The sequence below is a fragment of the Arvicanthis niloticus genome, chromosome 17, assembly GCF_011762505.2.
Source record: "Arvicanthis niloticus isolate mArvNil1 chromosome 17, mArvNil1.pat.X, whole genome shotgun sequence".
Taxonomy (NCBI): domain Eukaryota; kingdom Metazoa; phylum Chordata; class Mammalia; order Rodentia; family Muridae; genus Arvicanthis; species Arvicanthis niloticus.
This window is the reverse complement of record NC_047674.1, coordinates 61312339-61334558: the sequence shown is the minus strand read 5'-3', so window position 1 is coordinate 61334558 and position 22220 is coordinate 61312339. Positions and strand designations below refer to the sequence as shown.

General features: G+C 44.2%; 1 protein-coding gene across 1 annotated transcript in view; it reads right to left on the bottom strand.

The window, feature by feature from the left end:
• Kat2b (lysine acetyltransferase 2B) overlaps positions 1–17558 on the bottom strand; it is a 93675-nt gene extending 76117 nt beyond the window's left edge. The window contains exon 1 of the mRNA XM_076914651.1: positions 17189–17558. Within this exon, the coding sequence (XP_076770766.1) occupies positions 17189–17437 (249 nt within the window). The 5' untranslated portion in view covers positions 17438–17558. The remainder of the gene's footprint in view (positions 1–17188) is intronic.
• Positions 17559–22220: the final 4662 nt, after the last annotated feature.

Genomic DNA, 22220 nt, shown 5'->3' with positions numbered 1-22220 from the left:
TGCTATGAGAAATAAGTCCAAGACCCTGCTTCATGGGACTCAGAACATGGCCATGAAATGGTTTTTAAACTTTTGGTATCTAGGGGTGTAGTTCAGGAAGAGAGAGAGCAGTTCCTAACCCAGATGTCCTGGGTTTCACCCTCCAAACAGCAAAATATATGTATTTATGTATAATGAACATATATAATACATACATATATGTTGTGGATGGCCCTGGTGCTGCCTGTATTTTGATATTAATTCCGATTTCCCAGGAAGGGCTGTCTGGAACAAGGAATGAGTCACATACTCAGGTGACTTCTTGTGAACCTTCCTCTCAAATGAATAAAGGGACCAATCACTGGGTAAGTAGATGGAACTTCGGGTTGGACAGAGGAAGAGAGGAAGCAGGAGAGAGTGAGGGGCTTTTGGGACGGGATAGCGTGAAGACAAGATGTAGCTACCAGTATCTCCTGGTTTATATGGCAGATCAGCCAGGATTCGCCACCAGAGGATTTAGATTTAATATGGCTTACAAGATTAGGACTCTAGTTGTCTCTCCCAGCGATTGAGTTACCATTGTTTCTAAACTAAGTTTATGTGGTGTTTTGCTTCATGTGGAGACTCAACTGGGTTCCAGAGAGAAAGGTACAGTGGCAAAGTGTGAGCTTGCCAGATGTGCACCACAAAAAGCTGTGGGGATTTTGAAGCATGGGGCTGGCATGGTAGCAACCCGCCAGTGGGAACTTAGCAAGCTGGGTGGAGAGATTGTGGAACTCTGAGTCAAGAGTCTCCACAAGAAAAGAGCAGGCCATCCAGGAGATTAGCATCGGCTGAAGAGAATGTACAAATCACAGAGATGCTGTTGGCCCCCTAGCTCTCTGTGAATGAGTCTGGCAGCATTTCAAGAAAGCTGCCACCCTCCCAAACCCTCCAGTTCTACATAGCTTCCAGAAGACAATGGGTAACAACTCTAGTCATCTTCCAGAACCACAGGTTGGGAGCAGCAGGACTTCACATGATAGTTACCATTTCAGGACTCACCACGACCAACACCAAAAACAAGGAACCATGGCACCAGACAGAAGGAAGTCTACAGCTGGCATTCCACCAACTGTGACATCACCTCTCTTACCCACCAGCCTATCAGCTGTCTCCCAGCATTCCATTCCTGCCCACATTGTTGTGGTTAGGCACGTTGATTTCATGTCCATATTCCTGCCTCACAAGGCCTTTTTGGTACATCTGAATGTCAAATTTCCATCGCTCTTTTAAAACCCAAATTAAATTCCAGTGTAGGATCCTAAAGGGTGAGTGGTAACTCAGACCTGTCATCCCAGCACCTACTGGGCTGAGCCAGAAGGATTGTGAATCCCAGGTAAGTTTTGGGCTTCATAACAAAACCACATCTCAAAAGACCAACAACTAAATGAAAATTAAGTTTTAAAAACATGAAATCAATTCTCTAACATTTTCCATATGCATTGACTTTCATTTTGAAATGGCCAGCAACTTTTTTTTTTTTTTTTAACTTAAAAGCAAGTGTTGTTATAGCTGGGTGATGGTGCCCCAACCCTTTAATCCCAGCCCTCAGGAGGCAGAGAAAGGAGAATCACTATGGGTTCAAGGCCAGCTTGATCTAATAACAAGTACCAGGACAGTCAGAGCAGCATAGAGAAACTGTGTCTCAAAACAAACAAACAATGTGCATGCTGTTATAAAGTATTGCTACACATGGCTCGACAGTCAGAACACTCAGTGCTCTTGAAGAGGACCCAGATTTGATTCCTAGCATCCACATGGAGTCTCACAATCTCTATGACTCCAGTTCCAGGGGACCTGATTCCCTCTTCAGGCTGCACATACTTCATGCACATACATTTAAGCAAAACACACACACATGAAATAAAACAAATCTTAAAAAATAAAACACGTGACAACCTGGCTGAATACACAAGCACAGTGTATTCAGATCAATGATTCCTTTATGTGTGGGAAAGACAGGGTCTTATGTATCCTAAACTCATCTCAAACTAATGGAAGATGACCTTGAACTCCTGATTCTTCCTCCTCCACTTGCTGAGAGCTAGGATTATGAGCAAAAGCCCACATGATCTTGAGGTGCTGGGGCTTCATGCACATGATAATCGAGCTATCTACCAACTGAGTTACATCCCAGCCCTGAAATGATCCCATTTTATGGGAATTTAGGAACAGCAAGGATAATCTCAGGTGATGGTAATAGAGTCACAATGAGGATGACCAGAGCGGGAAGAGGCAGCATCTAATAAGGGTTTGGAAAGATTATCCAGCTTTCTCTGAGGACATATGCAGTTGTGCTCTTATATCAATATTATGACTTCAGTGTAGTGTGTGACTATAATCAGAGGCAATAATACACTTGGACTTCACAGTGAGATCCTGTCTTTTGCAAAGGAGAAAGTAGGAGTAGCTCAGCAGTTAAGAGTGTTCCCTGTTGTTTCAAGGGATTGACTGGAGTTCGGTTCTTAGCACCCAAGTCAGGCAGATCACAGCCATCTATAAGTCCAGTTCCAGAGGATTCAATGCTCTCTTCTGGCCTCCCAGAGTATCACATACTTGTGGTATACATATAATAAATAAATCTTTAAAAGAGAAAAAAAAAATTTTTAATTATTCTATTTATGAATGTACTGTAACTGTCTTCAGACACACCAGAAGAGGGCATCAGATCCTATTATAGATGTTTGTGAGCCACCATGTGGTTGCTGGGAATTGAACTCAGGAACTCTTAAGCACTGAGCCATCTCTCCAGCCCTAAAAGAGAAAAAAATTTTTAAAGGGGAGTACTACCTCAGTAGTAGAGTGCTTGCCTACAATTAACAAGGCCCTGGGTTCAGGTCACAGCACAACACACACAAAAGAATCTTTGGACAACTAACCTATAATTTGAACATAATGTTTGTTTTATTTTTTTTTTTCTGGGTAGTCCTGGCATTCCTGGAACTTACTTTGTAGACCAGGCTGGCCTCAAACTCAAGAAATTCACCTGCCTCTGTCTCCCGAGTGCTGAGACTTAAGACTCGTGCCACCAGCGCCTGGCTTTGAACACAATATTGTATGTATAATACATTTGTAAAGTTTTGTTTGTTTGTTTGTTTAGAGACTCAGTATATAGCTCTGACTGGCCTGGAACTCTTTGTATAGACCAGGCTAGCCTTAAACTCACAGAAAACTCCTGGTGCGTGCTACCATATCTGGCTTTTTTCTCTTTTCAATAATCCTTTGGAGGCAGAATAAGGGAGATTGGGAGTTCAAGGTCACTTTCAGCTACATATTAAGGCCAACCTGGGCAACATAAGATACCAGAATCGGGGCAGGACTTTGGGTTTTGTTTGTGCTGAAACACACAAGGTGTACTCGGCAGTCCTAGAAACTGCTTAGGGTGCTGGGGCCTCCAAATTAAACATTCAATTCCTTACCCTCCTGACAAGTGGGCAGCTTCGGCAGCCTTCTGCCAAAGGTCTTGTCTTGCCTGCCAGCTTTAATGCCCTCAGGACTGTACACGTGTTCACCCTATCCCAATAATAAAGGATACTGATTGTTTATAGCCTGTGCAGGATATACAGCAAGGAAAAGCCTTTGGCCACGCCTCTTCAGATAGGTCAGGTAAGAGCAAAGAACCTATAAGGATGAAATCTTCCTCAGAACCTTTAGAGGAGCAGGGACCCTCATGACCTTGAAAAGGATCTACAAGAAGAGGTAAACTGATGCCCAGGAAAGAGACTCCATGTAAGCATAGACTTTTCAGAGCAGGCAAGCAGCTAGAGGAGTCTCTGAACACTCTGGGTGTCCATTCTCCACCAGCAAATGACTTTCCTGGCCATGATCTCACCCAGGGTGACCAAATGAAAAAAAGATATCACCTCAGCACTGACATCAGGGAACACACTGTTTTGTTTTGTTTCTGTAGGTCGCTTGCTTGTTTGTTCATTTGTTTGTTTGAGGTAAGGACTCTGGCTGACCTGTGACTCTGTGACTGTACTCAAGGTGGCTCTAAAGGAAGAGTTCCCTCTGCCTCAACTTCCTGAGCTCTTAGATTACAGGTAAACGCCATTACACTTGGCTGCCAAACACCTTTAAAAACAAAATAAAGGACTGTGAGAAACTTTTCTTTTCTATCTGAAGTAATTAGCTATAAGGGCTCCCCATTTCCTAAATCTCCCTCTTCCCACTTTTTACCAATTACCTTAAGAGACAGATTGTTAAGTCAAGATCCCACCATGGGGATGTGATACAGTCACCTCTGCAACAAGGATTACAGACAGACAGGCATCTTAACTGACTCTACTCACCAGCCCAATTTAGATTCTGGCACACCCATTTTGCCAAAAAAAAAAAAAAAATTGCCTTATAAAATTACTTTCACTTTGTTCCTTTGTAAAACACCAAGATTATTCTTTTCCCCCAAGACTCAGCAGATAAAGTGTGGATGAGTTCTACCCCAGAACCCACGTAGAGGTAATCTTGAACTAACTCCACAAGTTGTCGCCTAAGCTCAGAATGTAAACACCATAAAATGCATACAATAATATAGTAATAAAGATAATAATAAATGTAAAAATAAATTTAAAGAAAATAAGCGTAGTGGGGCATGTTTGAATTCAGTCTGTACTAAGTAGTAAAAATCAATCTTGGAAAACAGGCTGGACTTGGTGGCATACACCCTTAATCTCAGCACCAAAGATGCAGGGGCAGAAGGATTTCTGTGAGTTCAAGGCCATCGCACTCTACATAGTAAATTCAAGGACAGACAGGGCTATGTAGAAAGAGATCCTGTCTCAAAACAAAGACAAATAAACAAACAAAAAGAAAAAACATAAAACAAGACAAAAGCTGCCTCCTCCTTGGGAGAAGAATAAATAATAAGGTGAACAGATGAATAAATAAGTAAGAATTACAGTTCATCTTTCATCTAAGATTGTTCTATCTCCCACATGGTATGTCACAGCACAGTGGGACACAGAGTGGGCTGGCTATACTGCAGTTAGTGGAGTGTCTTCATACGGTGCATAAACTTCTGGGTTTAACCAACAGCACTACCTAAAACTAGGTGTGATGGTCCAAACAACTCTGAAGTAGCTACAAGAAAGTCAAGAATTCAAAGCCATCCTGCTTACTAACTTTGAAGCCACTACATGATACTCTGCCTCAAAATGAAATCAAAAGAAAATGGTGTCATGTGTTTGTAATCTCAGGCCTGGAAAAGGACAGGTAGGCAAGTTCCTAGGAGTTACAGGCCAACCAGGGCTACATAATGTCTCTCTCAAAAACAAAAACCTTGGGCAGTGGTGGCACATGCATTTAATCCCAGCACTTGGGAAGCAGAGACAGACAGATGTCTGTGAGAGTAGGCCAGCCTGGTCTACAGAGTAAATTCCAGAACAGCCAGGGCTACACAGCGAAACCTTGTCTCAGAAAACATAAACAAACAAAAACAAAACAACAACAACAAAACCACCCTAGCCATCAAACATCATTGTTTGCAACTACACTCATCCTAAATCCAAACAGGCTGCAGAAGATATTGTTCGGTTTTGCTCTGTAAACCTATAAACTTTCTCGGGAGTATACCACTACAAATTATAATCTGATGTTTTTATAAGCTTGAAAATGTCTGAGAAAACACAAAAATAGACTTTTTTTCTTTCCAACTTTTTGTTCTGAACCTGCCAAATAGCACTAGGTCTGCATGCCAAGTTCTGACACCAGCCTTTGGAGGTGTTTCCACCTTAGAAATGGATGCTACACACTTTACAGCAAAGGACAAATCTTTTAAACTAGGCTTGACAAGAGGCAGAGGCAGAGGCAGAAGGATCACAGGACATCTGACACTGGCACTGGCCAAGGCCAGGATAGGAGAGAAAAGTCTTGTCTTGGTTTTCCATTTGTGTGTGTGTGTGTGTGTGTGTGTGTGTGTGTGTGTGTGTTTTCTTTTTCAGACTGGGTCTCTAGTAGCCTAGGCTAACCTCAGACTTGGTATGTAACTGAAACTGGCCTGGAATTCTTTATTTTCCTGCCTTTACCTCCTAAAAGCAGAGATCAGAGGCACAGGGTCACCAAACTCAGCTAACTAATCTTTTAAACAGCATTTTATCTACCTCCATCCCTGTTTTGTATCTTATTGTAACAATGTTGCCAATTTGACAAATTTCCAAAAGTATACCTTTAATTTGGTTCCCGTTTGTAAACCAGCAATGACTCAGACTCACTGTGCACATCCTCTTACCTGCTTGAGTTACAGGGAATAAAGCTGTTTTAAACTGTGTCTACAGGGCTGGGAGAGAGCTCAGTGAGTAAGATCATTGCTGAGCAGGCATAAAGACCTACTACATAAAAATCACTTAGGTACCTAAGTGAAAGCTGGTAAAAGTTTCCTGGTACCTTAGGTACCAGGCCTGTGGGTGGTAGAGACAGGTTTTCCAAGGCTTGCTGGCTAAGAGCTTACCTCCAGATTCAGTGAGAATCCTTGTCTCAAGGAAATAAGGCAAGGCATGAAAGAAACAGATGAAGGATGTCCTTCTCTGACACTGGTGCATACAGGTGCACAAGCAATACACACACACACACACACACACACACACACACACACAGAGTATAGAAAGAATAGTGAGTAACTGGGCATTGGTGGTACACACCTTTAATCCCAGGCCTCGGGGAGGAGGGGGCCAGAGATGGATGATCTCTGAGTTCTAGGCCAACCTGATCTACAGAGTGAGTTCCAATACACAGAGAAATCTTGTCTTGAAAACAAGAGAGAGAGAGAGAGAGAGAGAGAGAGAGAGAGAGAGAGAGAGAGAGAGAGAGAGAGAGAGAGAAAGGAACAGTGGAACAGTGAGGTGTTCATACATAAATATGCCTATGATTTACAAAGGAAAGTTTTCAGATTCCCAGTATTATTCAAATTAATACTAAAAGAACTATTTTTGCACCCTGCTAAGGTGTTTACGAGACTTTTGAATATGATGTTTCTCCCAAGCAGAATTTTGCTCTTTTGCCTCCTGACCAGATAATTCTTTACTGCATAGTGCTGTCCCCTGCTCTCTATCTGGTAAGGGTTCAAGGCATTCCCTCCTCCCAGAGGCCATGACAGAAAATGCTGCTGCTTCAGGACACAGCCATATGTCCCAAGGAAGAGGAGCTAAATGGCCCCCAGAAGGAGGAGGGGGTGATACTTTAAATAGAAAGTTGCAGCCTGGTATGGGGGAGGAGACCTGAGTCCCAATGCAGGGAGGTGGAAGTAGGTCAGGAGTGCAGAGCCACTGAAATACATGAGACCAACCTCAAAAGCCAAGGCTGACCAATATGCGTGAGTGCACACGCATGCACACACACACACACACACACACACACACACACACACACACACGCACACGCACACGCACGCAGAGTGGTGGCTTTTGTCTTATAGTAGGTGTATTATATTTAATTAAAAGAGCTTCAGCTATTCACATTACATTCATTTGAGCTTTCTTCTTTAATTTGTTCGTTTGGTTTACTTGCGACAGGGTCCTATGTGGCTCAGGATCGCCTTGAAATCACTATGAAGATCAGGCAGACTTTTCCTGTGTCTATCCTCTAGAGTGTTGTTAATTACGAAGACAGACAGACAGACAGACACACATACACACACACACATTCTTTCACTTCCATAAAAAAAAAAATCTCACCAATATCTGTACCTATAAATGCCCTACAAAAAAATTAAAATTAGAAAAAAAGGCTCTTCATAAAGTTGTTGAGATGCAGCCAAGTTGAGCGCCCACAGTGGCTGAAGTGGGTCATTTGCTCCATCCTCTCATCTCCAGTTCATTCAGTCAGTCAATAACCTCATCACAGAATCCAATCAGTTATTCTAAACATGGTAGAAAATGATACTGTGAGATGAGCCTATAATCTCAGCACTCCTCAAGCTGAGACTGTGGGGTCTTGAGCTCCTTATCAGCCTGGATTAAAATAAGTAAATAAGGCCGGGCAAGGTGGTACATACCCTTAACCCCAGTGCTCAGGAGGCAAAGAAGGGAAGATCTGTGTGAGGTTAGGGGCAACCTGGTCTACATATAGAGCTCTCTAGGGTAGTCGGGGCTACAGAGAGAGCCCCTATCACAGTAAATAATTAAATCACATAATGTGAGACCAAAAGAGGAAAAAATACCTTGCAGGTTAAGAGTTCTGTTTGCAGTTAAAAATATGTTCCTGCCGGGCGGTAGTGGCACATGCCTTTAATCCCAGCACTTGGGAGGCAGAGGCAGGCGGATTTCTGAGTTTGAGGCCAGCCTGGTCTACAGAGTGAGTTCCAGGGCAGCTAGGGCTACACAAAGAAACCCTGTCTCGAAAAAACAAAGTTCCTATTTGTCCTATATTTGACTCATCTACACTGGATACGCTAAACACTTCAGGATGTACTGCTTGCCCCTGACTGGATGTAGGGTAGAAGTATGAAGGTAGGAAATATGTCAGGGTGTATGCTTCCCCCTTATTGAACCTGATGGGAAATGTGAATTGTGGGGGTTCCCTTTTTAAGCCCTTGGGGGAGGGGGGGAAGATGACTCATGGCCACTTTCCTGGGAGCCAGGGTATAGACCTGGCCAGGGTCCATCCACATGGCCAGTATTTAATTAAAGCTACTTCAATTCTGGCTTAAGAGTATAGTAGTGGTCTTATTCTGGACCAATGGGATTAACACTTTCCAGAGGCTCCCATCAAGATTCGAACCACACACCCAAATTCTAAAGCCAGACCTTCACTTGGGAACTCTGGAGGCTAAAGGGCCACTTCAAGAGGCACTGTCTTGAGATGTTCCAAGGCTGGCAGGCTGCCTTCAGTTCACAGACCATAGGCATGAACTGCCATGCTAAGTAAGAAATGTAGTAGCCATCGATGGACACCTCCTGGTGATTCACAGTCTGTTCTGTTCTGTGGGATCCCAATCTGAGACATGGTAGGGTTTTGTTCAATGGGACCTCAATATTCTCCCATGTAGGACAAACAGCAACACCATCCATTTACCTGGTTCTGGTTAACTAGAAACTTCTGTCTGTTATTGGAAGGTTTTATCAAGTTTTGTTTGTTTTCTGGTGGATCTGTAAGTTAAGTTTTGTTGCAAACATGGACATGAGACAGAAATGGATATTTTTATTATCTCAGCTCCAGCCACCAGGGCTGCCATAACTGCTTTTATGGCTCAGAATTTATCTCTGAGCTCTCCGGTCAGTGGATTCAGGTTAGCAGGAATGTCTTTTGGGTATGTCTAACATTAAGCTGTTTTATTATTTATTTTATTTTATTAATAAAATAAAGCTGTTTCTTTATTGGAAAGCTGACTCTTGAGTTGGGTCATGGCTCTCCCTTGTCTAGACCCAAAGGTAATTTTGGTAGCTATATAGCATGTTTGCTAGGGTTGAAGAAAGCTGTTGTCATGTGACTTCACCAACATCTTGATTAAAGGTAACCAGGTGGCATGGCCCAACCAAGGAGGCAACAACCGGTATCCAAGACATTTTGAATTAGGATGTATTATATGATAATGTCTGCCCCGAAAACAGGGTTTATGAAAGGATTTAAAAACAATGTTTGTTTAATAAGGTATTAAAGCTGTACCTCCATTCATATGTAAGAATGTACCCTGTGCTGGCAGCCAAATTTGTAAAAGTCACCCAGGTGTTATTGGGTTTTGGGGGGGGGTGGTTGTTTGTTTGTTTGTTTGTTTTTTGTTTCTCGAGACAGGATTTCTCTGTGTAGCCCTGGCTGTCCTGGAACTCACACTGTAGACCAGGCTGTCCTTGAACTCAGAAATCCGCCTGCCTCTGCCTCCCAAGTGCTGGGACTAAAGGTGTGTGCCAACACTGCCCAGCCTGGTATTGGTTTTTAGAGATACAAAGGGGGCGTGGACCTGGCTGGGATCTTTTCCCAGGCTGGGTATTCAGCCAGAGAGGTAACCCAAGCCCCAGAGGATTATAAGTAAATCCCAGATATTTAGAATTGAATTTGCCTTGTACAGATTATGATTGTGGCCTCTATCTTTCCTCTTGAAATAAAAAGGTACTTTTTTTTTTTATATTGCTGGAGCACACAGTTTAAACTTTTTTAAGAGAAAATTTTGGAGAGTTTTTACAGAAATTTTAAATTGAAAAACTGGATATTTTTAAGGAACAGCTTTTAAAATATTTACATTTTTAAGGCTCAAACTTAACAGAGACAAAGCTATAAAATCCTAATCTTATAAAAGCTACTAACTTATTATAAACTGTGAAAGATGATTAAGCCATGCAAGTTAAAGGTCAGCTACCTCATAAAGGATCAAATTCCTTATCGTGCTCAGAACTATGCTTGTAACCATGCTACATACCAATGTAATTAATTACAGAAATAAACTTTATTTGGCCTACCTTATGTTTTCAAGGTTAAGCCTAATGCAAATAACTAAAAACAAGCAAAGTTTGTTTAGCTGTCCTAGGACCTCTGTCCCCAACCATGCCATGGAGAAAACAGGGATATCTAGGTAATGGGTAAGTCTCTGTTTTAATTGATACATAAGCCATTTGGATTATACTTCCTGCTATAATTTATACTTCTCAGATCTCTGGCATTGATGGCTAGGCTAGCTGTAGATTTGTCAATTTAACCAGGTTCTTCCCCAAGAACCCAAGAAGGGTCTACCTTATATAAAAATCAAACGTAGCTTTTTCTGGAGCTACTAGATCTCTTGTTAAGAAAAGGCAGCCAGGTTGGCCTGGCTAACAGGCTTCATATTAAAGGAAAAGGCAGGTTTTAGATATAACTTTTTTACTGTTCATTTATTTAAAAAGAACTTGCTTTGCAATAACTGTTCTCGGTAATAACTACAACTCCTGTCTCTAGTAAATCAGTAGATAGAATGAGAAAGGTTTAAAGTCTATGCAAGTTCTGAGGGTCTAAGAAAATGTTCTAAGGTACACAAAAGTCTAGGATATGAAAGCTTCAGTAAGTTCTGAGGGTCCAGAAAAATGATTTAAGGTGTATAAATGCATAAGCAAGTGATCTAAAGGATATGAAAACAGAAGATGTTTTAGACTTCTGTCCCCTTCGGTGCTAATATTAAACTAAGATTTCAAAGGTCAAGTTTTAGCATTGATTAATGGGGTTCTGATACGCTGGTAAAGCTACTTTTTCTACAGTGTGGATTTCGGTACAGATTAAATGCAAATATATATAAAATTTTGATGTCTCTTTGTAAACTAAAGAAAACAAAATCATGTAAGCTTCAGGGAGTCATGAGACTTGGATCCACCTCCCACGGGTCAGTAGAACTCCAGATAAGTATAGCCTAAGTTTCCTCACCTGCCTATTACTGAGGATGGAATCTCTCTCCTGGTCATGAGACTCCTTCTCCTCTCACAATTACTAGGTCTATGGGCCTGAAAGTTCCAAAGGTAATTTTCTTTTAAGTTCCTAACTTCAGCTTCTGTCCCCAGTCTATATCTGTCCCAGCAGATTCCCCGCTTGGCAGACAGCATCCATGAATCAGCTGCTGACTACAACCTGCTCATGAACCCTGGACCTGCTGACAGCAGCAGTAAACCAGTCGGGTAGATGGGATTGTCCCCTGTCTCTTTAGGGGTCAGCAAACCAGATGCTTCTGATATAAATGCTCCATTGCCTGACTTCCCTTGTGACCTTGACTAGCATTCCAGCCTTCCTAGGCCCGCATAATGACTTCCTAGTTTCCACAGGAAGTAGTCACACAAACGAGTATGTAGCCCCTTGTCCCCCCCCCCACCCCCCACAGGCTAGAATGTTAGATCAAAAGAAAACTCTTGCCAGCAGGTGGCCTTAAATCCCAGCACCTGGGAGGCAGAGGCAGGTGGATTTCTGAGTTTGAGGCCAGCCTGGTCTACAGAGTGAGTTCCAGGACAGCCAGGGCTACACAGAAAAGCCCTGTCTCAAAAAACCCAAAAAAAAAAAGAAAAGAAAAGAAAAGAAAAGAAAAGAAAAGAAAAGAAAAGAAAGAAAAAGAGAGAGAGAGAGAGAGAAAAGAAAAGAAAGAAAAGAAAAAGAAAAGAAAAACTCTCTGGCATAGGGAACAAAATGGCTACCTACAGTGCTCACTGGCATACCAGGAAAGGTACCTGTTAAAAACCAAATAGCCCCAAAGCTATCAATAGCTAGATTAATTAGCTGAAACAGTTCTACAGTATGATAGGACACTCAACCTGCCCTATGTAAAACAAAAAGGTTATTGCATGGCTTTAAAAGAAAATTGTTTCTATATAAACCACTCAGGTTAATTAGAGATTATCTGACTATACTCAAAAAAAAAAAAAAAAAAAAAAAATCCAAAAAAAAAGAGCTGAGATGACCTAACTGACTAGGGCTCCATCTATTTCCAGCCTCCACCAAGACAGTAACTCTGATGTCAGCCATCACACACCTTTGGCCCTTCTGCTTCTGCTAATTACTGTTGGCTCTTGCATCATTGATGCCTTAACTAAATGCCTAACTAACTCCTGTCTGGGTTCCTTTAAATTAGTGGTTATTAAATCCCAGTATAAACAGGTCATCACAGAGTCAAGGATTTGATTCAGGATATAAGTCATGCAGGATATATGAGACCAAAACAAGAAAAATACACCTTGCAGGCTAAGAGTTCTGTTTGCAGTTAAGAATAGGTTCTTGGTTGTCCTTTGATTGTTTGACCCATCTGCACCAGCTGTGCTGAGTCACATGTAGGCACAAGGTATGCTTGCCCCTGATTGGATGTAAGCCAGAAGTAATATAGGCAGATAAAACATCAGGATGTATGCTTGCATGTTTGCCCCTGATTGAATCTGATGGGCAATTCAGCAATTATGAGTTTTGTCTTTTAAAGTCCTTGCAAAATATGATCTGTGGCCATTTTCCTACAGACTTGACCAGTATTTAATTAAAGTTTGCTTCAAATTTGGCTTAAGATTGTCGTAGCGACACCAGGCAGTGGTGGCGCACGCCTTTAATCCCAGCACTTGGGAGGCAGAGGCAGGTGGGTTTCTGAGTTTGAGGCTAGCCTGGTCTACAGAGTGAGTTCCAGGACAGCCAGGGCTACACAGAGAAACCCTGTCTCGAAAAACCAAAAAAGAAAAAAGATTGTGGTAGTGACAAGGACACTTGCTCTTCTATGGTCACAGCCGATTTATTCACAATAACCAGAAGCTGGAAACAACCCAGATATCCCTCAACCAAAAAATGAATATAAAAAAGGTGGCTCATTTACACAATGGAATATTATTCAGCTATTAAAAATGGGGACATCAAATGGGTGGAACTAGAAAATTTCATTCTGATTGAGGTTACCCAGACCCGAAAGGACAAGCATGACAGGAGCCTCGCATGGCTGTCCTCTGAGAGGCTCTACCAGCAGCTGATTGAGACAGATGCAGATACTTACAGCTAAACATTGGACTGAGATCAGGTACCCATACAGAAAAGTTAGGGAAAGGATTGAAGGAGTCGAAGGGGATGCCAACCCCATAGGAAAAACAACAATGTCAACTAACTGAGACCCCTGGGAGCTCCCAAAGACTAGACCACCAACCAAAGAGCATACATGGGCTGGTCCATGCCCCTGGCACATATGTAGCAGAGGACTGACTGCTTTGTATGGCCTCAGTGGGAGATGAACCTAATCCTGTAGAAACTTGATGTCCCAGGGAAGAGGGATTGGGGGGGGGAGGGGGTGAAGTGGGGAGGCCCTCTCAGAGGCAAAGGAGACAGCAGAAGGGGGAGGGGGGAGAACTCTTGGAGGGGAAACCAGGAAGGAGGGAACAATTAAGTTAATTGTTGTGATAACAATTAAATTTGCAAGAAGGAGGCATTTGGGTAATTCCTTTTTTGTTGTTGTTGTTTTGTTTTTTTGTTTTAGAGACAGGGTTTCTCTGTGTAGCCTTGGCTGTCCTGGAACTCACTCTGTAGACCAGGCTGGCCTTGAACTCAGAAACCCGCCTGCTGGGATTAAAGGCGTGCGCCACCACTGCTCAGCTATGGTAATTCCTAATAAAAATGTTTCGTAGGGAAATAAAGAAAAGATATCTGAGATCAAATGTTGCATTTCTTTATGGTTTTTGTTAGGGTTTGGTGTGTGTGTTTGCATGTGAGATCAATACTGAACTCTGAGAGGGCCTTGTAATAAGCTACCTCCCCAGGATAGGGAAATAATTTTCAAGAGGGAAGAGAGTTTTCAGATCCCAGAGGAAACGTGCAGAGACCTGAGGTGGAAAGAGAACCGGTCCACAAAGCCCTGAGACATCAGCCAGGGGAGAGACAGAATGTAGACCCAGGAAAGGGGAAACAAAAAGATCAGAAGTCACCAAGGTCAAGACTATGCTTCCCTTATCACGCTGGCTGGCTGTGTCACAGAAGCCAAGTGGCTCTGATGCAACCTTTACCACGCACAGTTCAAAGAACTCTAGGCTGGATCCTGAAAGGCAAGCTTGTCACACACAGACCCTTCCCTCTTTCCTCAGCTGCATAAAGTCTAAATGCCAGATCTCTGCTTTCTTTCAGTGGCCCCCAGGAAACTTCTCAGACCTGTCTGTCTTTTTCCAGCTTCCTTGATCTCTCACTGGCCCAAGAGTCATTGGCAAAGATAGTGGCATCTGTCTTTTGTGACTTGCTCAACTTAAGTACAAAGACAAACCGAGGGGGGGAAAAAAGCCTCAGATTATGTGAGAAACCTCAATCAGCCCAGCTTAAAGAAAATAATCTGAACACTCATATTCACTCAAACACACGTGCATATAATAAAATAATCTTTTTTTAATCTAAGATAACATCCCTCCCAGGTTTGGAGTCCTAGATTCCCAAATACCCACTAGGCCACATTCACCCCTCCCCCAATCCAGCAGGCCCCAAGCAAAGGCGGGGGAGCTAGGGTTGGCCCAGCTCCAAGTTTTCAAAAGTGCTTTCAGTTTCTCTTTACAGCAAGAAACCCTACCCCACCCAACCCCAACAGGCCAAAAGTTCTAAATCAGAGAGACACTTCCTCCACCTACTGGGTCTGCAGCTCCCGTTCTCCAACTCTGAGCCCTACACCCCAAGAAGGCTTCACTGGAGTCTACTGTAACTGGGTTATTGCCTTTACCCTAGAATCTGAACACATACTCCAACATCTCCACAAAGACAGATCCTGGTGCCATAAACCCAGCACCTGGCTTAATGTGTGGCCTCAATTAGAACTCCTCATAACATTAGCTGAATAAATCAGCAAATAAGACCACACACACTTTCAGGCTGGTGAGAGGGCTCTGGGAGTATGTGGCAGAGTTGAACACACTCTGACACTCTAGCACATGCAGACAAACACCACACACACTAAACCCCATTACTTTCAAAGTTTCTCAAAAGCAGGAAGAAAGAGCTTGAATAACAGGTTTTTCTTTCCTATGAGTTTGTCAGAAAATAAGACCAAAAAATATTCAAGTTACACACTTGAAGTTTCACTAATGAATAATTCAAAGTATTTGGGAAGGCCAGGGGAGGAGCACAGTGGTAGAACTGTAATCCTAGGAAGATAGGAGTTCAAGGCCATCCTGGACTTAATAGGAAGACCTAGAAAAAGTTAAAAAGAATGCTTGTGTACAACCACAGGAAAGTTTTCAGATAGTACATGACAGGAGACAGTGGTGATGGGAACTCATGCTAATATTGAAGGTCCTAAAACAGGACTACATAGCTGACTGACTTTCTGAATGAGCCTAGAGCAGCTGCAAAAGCCAAGCCTGTTTATTAAGTCCTTAACTTGCTCTGGCTTCTGTCGGCCAGGCTCTCCCCTGCATGCTACATGGTCCTGTCTAAGGAGGACTGTAAAACTAAGTCTATAGCTATTGGAATAGAACCCCTTGCCTCTCCCAGTTCTTTTTTATGCATGCCTTAGGATAAACCACGTGACTTAAGTATTTCCCAGCTCCTCTTTAGAATTCAAAAGTAGTACTATACTTGCTTCCTGGAAAGTATTCTCAATAGCAACTCCTAGGACTTTGTTAGAAATGTAAATCCTCAGACCCCCAACCTACACCTCCTGATTTAGCAACAGCATTTAGCGATTCCAAAGCACATCAGTGTGCATACAGCACCGCACTGAAGCCGTCTCAGGAAGGCACAGCAGGTGTATGACCTAAACAGGAGGTGGTCACAAGAAAAGGGCGTGCTTGAGACTATCCAAGGTCCTTGAAGTTCCAGTAAACATTACAACCAGAATGCCCGGGAGGTATGAGAACCGGGAAGCCGAGGATGTGACTCCTTTTACAGTAGTAGGCTGCAGCAGCAGCATCGCCGGAGGTGTGAGTGCGCCTCTCCCTGGTCCCAACCACAGGCTGCCCCAGCCGACAAGGCCAAGTCCCCGCCCACTTCTGCTGTCACCCTGTCAAAACAAAGCCGCAGTCTACAGTGCTGAGTCGCTCTCCCCTGCAGCTTGGGGAGCTGAGCCCCCTACACGCGCCGTAAAGCTGGATGCCCCGGGGTGCCTAAAGCCCTTAGGGAGGGAGAATAGCAAGAAAGCTGTCCTCAAACTGAGCAGACGCGCTCGCCGCCTGGGCTGTCACCTTGCCAGACCCTGTTTACACCCTAAGCGGCCAGGATCGCGCTTTCGCTAAATAAGTAATAACAATAATGACAGGGCTGTCGCCGCACGGCCGAGGCCGCCAGGCGCCAGAGGACCCGGGCTTGGGGCAGTGCCCACCTCCCACCCCGCGCTCCGCCCCTTCGCTCCCGCAGAGCGCCAGGATTCCAGGACACTTCTGGGCGCTCACTCCACAACCCAGCTCCTCCTAGCGGGGCTCAGAGGGGAGGGCGAGCGCAGGGAGACACACTAAGATGCCCCCAACCCCAAAAAGCTGCTTCCCAGCCCCGACTGATCCTCCACACCAAGCACAGTTACGCTCCCTGTGAAAGGGCTCCCGCGAGTTCCTACAGAGCAGAAAAAGCCCCAGTGTAACCCGAGCGCTCGGAAGCCAAGACTCATCCTTCCTAGAAGAGGGACACGGCCAGATCTAGATGACCCCCTACCCCTGCCCCAGTGAGACGCTGTGCGAGTTGCAGCGGCAGAGCGCGCGCAGCAAATGCAGCACTTCCGCGGTGCCGGCGGGAAGCTGGGGGTGGGGGAGGGGAGAGGGTCCGGGCCCGCCCGTGACCCCGCGATTGTGCTCGTCCCAGCGGGTACCTTGCAGGCGGAGTACACGCCGAGTTTCTCCAGTTTCTTCGCCCGTGGAGCAGAGCGCAGCTGCGCCTTCTTCACGGCGATCCGGGCCGAGCCGCCTCCTCCCGGTCCTTCGGCCGTGCCCGCCGCGGCCACCGCGGTCGCTGGCCCGCAGGAAGCAGAGCTCCCGGCGGCAGTGGCCAGGGTCCGGGGAGAACCGTGCGGGGGCGCGAGCGGCAGCGCTGGGGGCCCGGCCCCGCCAGCCTCGGCCATGCCGCCCCGACTGTCACTGGCAGCCGCCAGGGTCCCCGCGGGCTCCGTCGGCGGAGCCGAGACCCTCCCCCCCGGCCGCCGCCCTGCGCCCTCCCCGCCCCCGCCGCGCTCGGCCGCCAGCGATCACAGGCCCCCGCGCCTCCCCGGGCGGCTAGGACGCTAGCGGGCCCGAGCGCCCTGGCCGCGCTCTGCTCCTCCGGGCCTCCGGCATGCTGCTGCGAGCGTAGCCGCCCGCCTGGAGCGCCAGGGCCCGTAGGTGACCAGCGACCTGTGAGGCCGGGCCGCTGCAGCCCAGGCACCTGCCGCCCTGCGCTGCTGGCGTCCCTGGGCCTGACACCCTCCCGCGCCTAGACCCAACTTCCTCCACCCTAGCGGGAGCCAGAGGGAAAAAAAATGTTTTCCACAAGTACCCGTCAGCGGCCAATCCTCCTCTTTGTTGCTAATTCACCAAAATCATGGCGAGAAGGGTTCCTTTTTTCTTTTTTTTTTTCTTTTTTGACTTTGGATTAAACTTTTCCTTTTAAGAATTCTTCTCCATCCTCTTCCCCTGGTAGTTTCTGAACCGAATATGACCAAAGAGATGACTCAATGGGATATATATATATATATATATGGTGTACATATATGTATTAGGTACGTATGTATATATATGTATGTATATATATTCAAACACACGTATATATAATACTTGGTTAGAGAACATTACATGTCAGCAAAACGAAAACTAAACGCGTGGAAAAAGTTTGAAATGAGTCTGCCTGCAGGGTTCGGTTCACTCCGGGTTGGCTACAGTCTGCTGCTAGTTTATTGTCTATTACGTTTTCAAACGCGAAACCCCAGGCGTGCAAGTTAACCAAAAAGACAGCGTCCGGGAAAGTGATTCCGATTTTTTGACTTAAACTTCAAAAGCAAAACTATTGTTCCTGTCTCTGATGGCAGGAAGAGATTATTTCAGTTGTTCACCATGGTCAACCTTCCTAAAACGACTTAAAAAGCACTGCATTGCCGGTCAGCACCGTTGGCAAGCGCCCTAATTCTGCGGAGCAAGCATAGTCGTAATGTAGGTCATAATGAGTTTGTGATTGGTTGTCTCGCAAGCTTGGTAGCTCCTGCTGAGCTACAGCCCTGTGGGATGTGCTTTCCCTTGCAAATACTCTTTTTTAAAATTTAAACTCCTGTTTAAAAATGCAATTCATGTTTCAAGATGCATTTTTCCAGATTCTGTGTCCTCTTGACGCAGAGCAATGCTCTGCCAGGGAGAAAGAAGTTAAGTCTACTGCTGTGAAATTGCAGCCTTACTAGGCTGCACCTGATCAATGTCCCTACCTAGGCTTGACCTTAGCCCAGTGTGGAAGCTCAATAGAGTGAGATGCTTGCCTCGAAAATCAATCAATTAATAACCAATTAATTAATTAAAAACAATAAGGACAGGAGTAGTGGTCCTCACCTTTAACCCCAGAACTACAGAAGCAGAGACTGGCCAGGCTCTGTGAGTTTGAGGCGTTCTGGTCTATGGTAGGAGTTCCAGGTCAGCCAAGGCTACATGGTGAGACCTTGTATATAAACAAACAAGAAAAATAAATAAATAAACCTCCGTTTCTGGTTGTTCATTAAACCATTACTGGGGAATCCAGGTTCTTTTAAAGGGATTCAGAAAGAAGCTTGAGGCCCATTTTATTAGAGTGAGCTGTAAATCCTGGCAACCGTCCAGAGAAAAGCAGAAAGAAGAAAGAAACTGGCTCATTTTTATGTTTTGTTTGTTTGTTTGTTTGTTTTTGTTGTTGTTGTTTTTTCGAGACAGGGTTTCTCTGTAGTCCTGGCTGTCCTGGAACTCACTTTGTAGACCAGGCTGGCCTCGAACTCAGAAATCCATCTGCCTCTGAAGTGCTGGGATTAAAGGCGTGCGCCACCACCCCCTGGCTCTCTTTGTAATCTTTATGTTTTGTTTTGGACAGTTTAAAATGGCTTATCTCTATCCAGTCAAAGATAGATCTGAGTTCTTTAATTCTCTTCCCCCCCCCCCCAAAAAAAAAAGAATAAAAAAAGTTGTAAAGTAGATTAAAGGTAATCTTTTTTTTCCGCCCTTTGGTTTTTTAAGACAGGGTTTCTCTGTGTAGACCAGGCTGGCCTTGAACTCAGAAATCTGCTTGCTTCTGCCTCCAAGTCCTGGGATTAAAGGATTACAGGCATGCACCACCACTGCCCAGCCCTAACGGTAATCTTTTACAAAGAAATCTATGAAGGTTTTGGTTGCTCATGCCTGCAATCCCAGCACTTAGGAAGCAGTGGCTGGTGGGCTACAACAGTGAAATCCTGTCTCAAATAAATAAATAAATAAATAAATAAATAAATAAATAAATAAATAAAAGCCGGGCGGTGGTGGCGCACGCCTTTAATCCCGGCACTTGGGAGGCAGAGGCAGGCAGATTTCTGAGTTCGAGGCCAGCCTGGTCTACAGAGTGAGTTCCAGGACAGCCAGGGCTACACAGAGAAACCCTGTCTCGAAAAACCAAAAAAAAAATAAAATAAAAATAAAAATAAAATAAATAAATAAATAAATAAAAATAAGCAAGTAAAATAGCTAGGCTTGGTGCTGGAGAGGTGGTCAGCAGTTCAAAACAATTGTTCCTTTTTCAGAGAGTCCAACATAGCAATCACAACCATCCTAACTCCAGTTCCAAAAGATCTACTCCTTCTGACCTCTGTGAGTACCAGGCATGCACGTGGTCCACATTCATACATTACACACAGGCAAAACATGCACACACGTAAAATCAATAAACCTAAACCAGTTCTTTTTAAACACCCAAGCTTTAGGAGGAGGAAACCGCCCTTTCCAAAATGGGCCTGAACAAAGCCTGCTACTTCCGCCCTTCTCTCTTTCCTATAGTATTTTAAATTTTAAGGAGGGGCAATTGTGATACTTCCCTTTCTACAGAATGGTTGTGGTAGCCTTGGGTAATGATTCACAATTGTAATAATCCCAGTATGTTGGAAGCAGAGATGCATGGTTCAAAGCCAGTCTGAGCTACCTAGTGAGCAGGAAGTGAGCAAGGGGTACATAATGGGGCCCTATTTTTAACTTACTTAATTAAATTAAAAGGTATGTTGCCATGTAAATAGGAGGTTGAGTTGAAGCCTTAAAGTGAAGGAGGAAGTTGTCTATCCTCAAGGACTGGCCTACTAATGCCTATTCAGCTAACATGACTAACTTTTCAATCAGGTTTCTTACATCATGACATTAACAAAGGATGACAGGATATTGGGTTCCACCTTCTGGCCATTTGTTTCACTGATGGAATGGTCCACTTGAGATTTGTATGTGCCACTGGATATAAATATTATCTCAAAAAAGGGGTAACCGAATCAAAGGGCAGATGTGGTGGTGCATGCTTTAAGGGGAAGAAAAGCAAAGATGGAGGGATGGATTTCTTTGAGTTCAAGGCTAGCCTAGTCTACATAGTAAATTCCAGGCCAGTTGGCACTACAGAAACTTCATCTCAAAACAATAACAACAATTAGCTTTCTTGAGAATCAAAAAGTTTAGCCAGGTGGTGGTGGTGCAAGCCTTTAATCCCAGCACTTGGGAGGCAGAGGCAGGCGGATTTCTGAGTTCGAGGCCAGCCTGGTCTACAGAGTGAGTTCCAGGACAGCCAAAGGCTATACAGAGAAACCCTGTCTCGAAAAACCAAAAAAAAAAAAAAAAAACCACTGAGCCAACTCTCCAGTCCCATTAAATACATTTTTAAAAGAAGGAAGACGTTCTAAGCATGGTGATACATGACTGCAATCCTGATGATATGAAGGGACTTGATGTCCCCACTTGGAGAATACAAAAGGGAAAAAAAGAAGACCATGCTACGGAAGCTGTTATGTTCAGACACAGGGTGAACAAAGGACATGTAACAGGAAGAGAGAAGGTAGGGGTTTGGTCTGTTGCTATATATTGTAATGCTAAATTCTGTACACAAAGGGAAGGTCTATGAATGACTACTAGTGAATTCTTACATTTACAAGTTTTTTATTGTGCAAACCTTGTTCCTTGATTTAAAACTATTGGTTAAATAAAATTGGCTACAGCCAATTACTGGAGGGATTACAGGGAGGTGGGTTTTCAGTTACCAGTTTGGGGGTGGAGAAGAGAGATGAGAGACCAGGCAGAGACGAGGAAGGAGAAAGGTAGCCACCGTTATGGGAGATAGGGATAGGCACATGGCCAGGGGAAACAGTTATCTGGGGTACACTGCTGGGAGGTAGCCAGGCCAGCAGTTAGAAAAGTAGATTAGGGGTTACCCCCTAGTAATTGTCAAAGCCAAATAAAATAATTATAGTCTGAGTTTTGTTTATTGTTAAGTTAGTAAGGTATAAGCTTAACTTGCTTGTACTACAGAGACTTTAGAGAAAGAGTTAAGGAAGCCCAATATTTCAGAGGGGAAGCCTAAAGTGTTAAGGGGAACATGCTTACCTGACATACAGAGGCTGGAGGTGTGTGTTGGATGTGCCTTTAATCCCGGCACTAGTAGGCAGAGGCAGGCAGATCTCCCCACTTAAGGCTAGCTTGATCATCACAGGGCATTTCAGGACAAACCAGACTAAAAGTTTTGACTCAAAAAAAAAAAAAAAAAAAAAAAGTCACACTTCACTGAGTAATTCAGAAAACCTAATAGACCTACAAACCATTGCACCTGGAGTAGAGATTCTGAGAAGGAGAAGGGAAAGTAAAATATCTCATTAAAGGACTAATTGATTTTTCCATCTATCTCTTTAGCATGACTTAAGATGT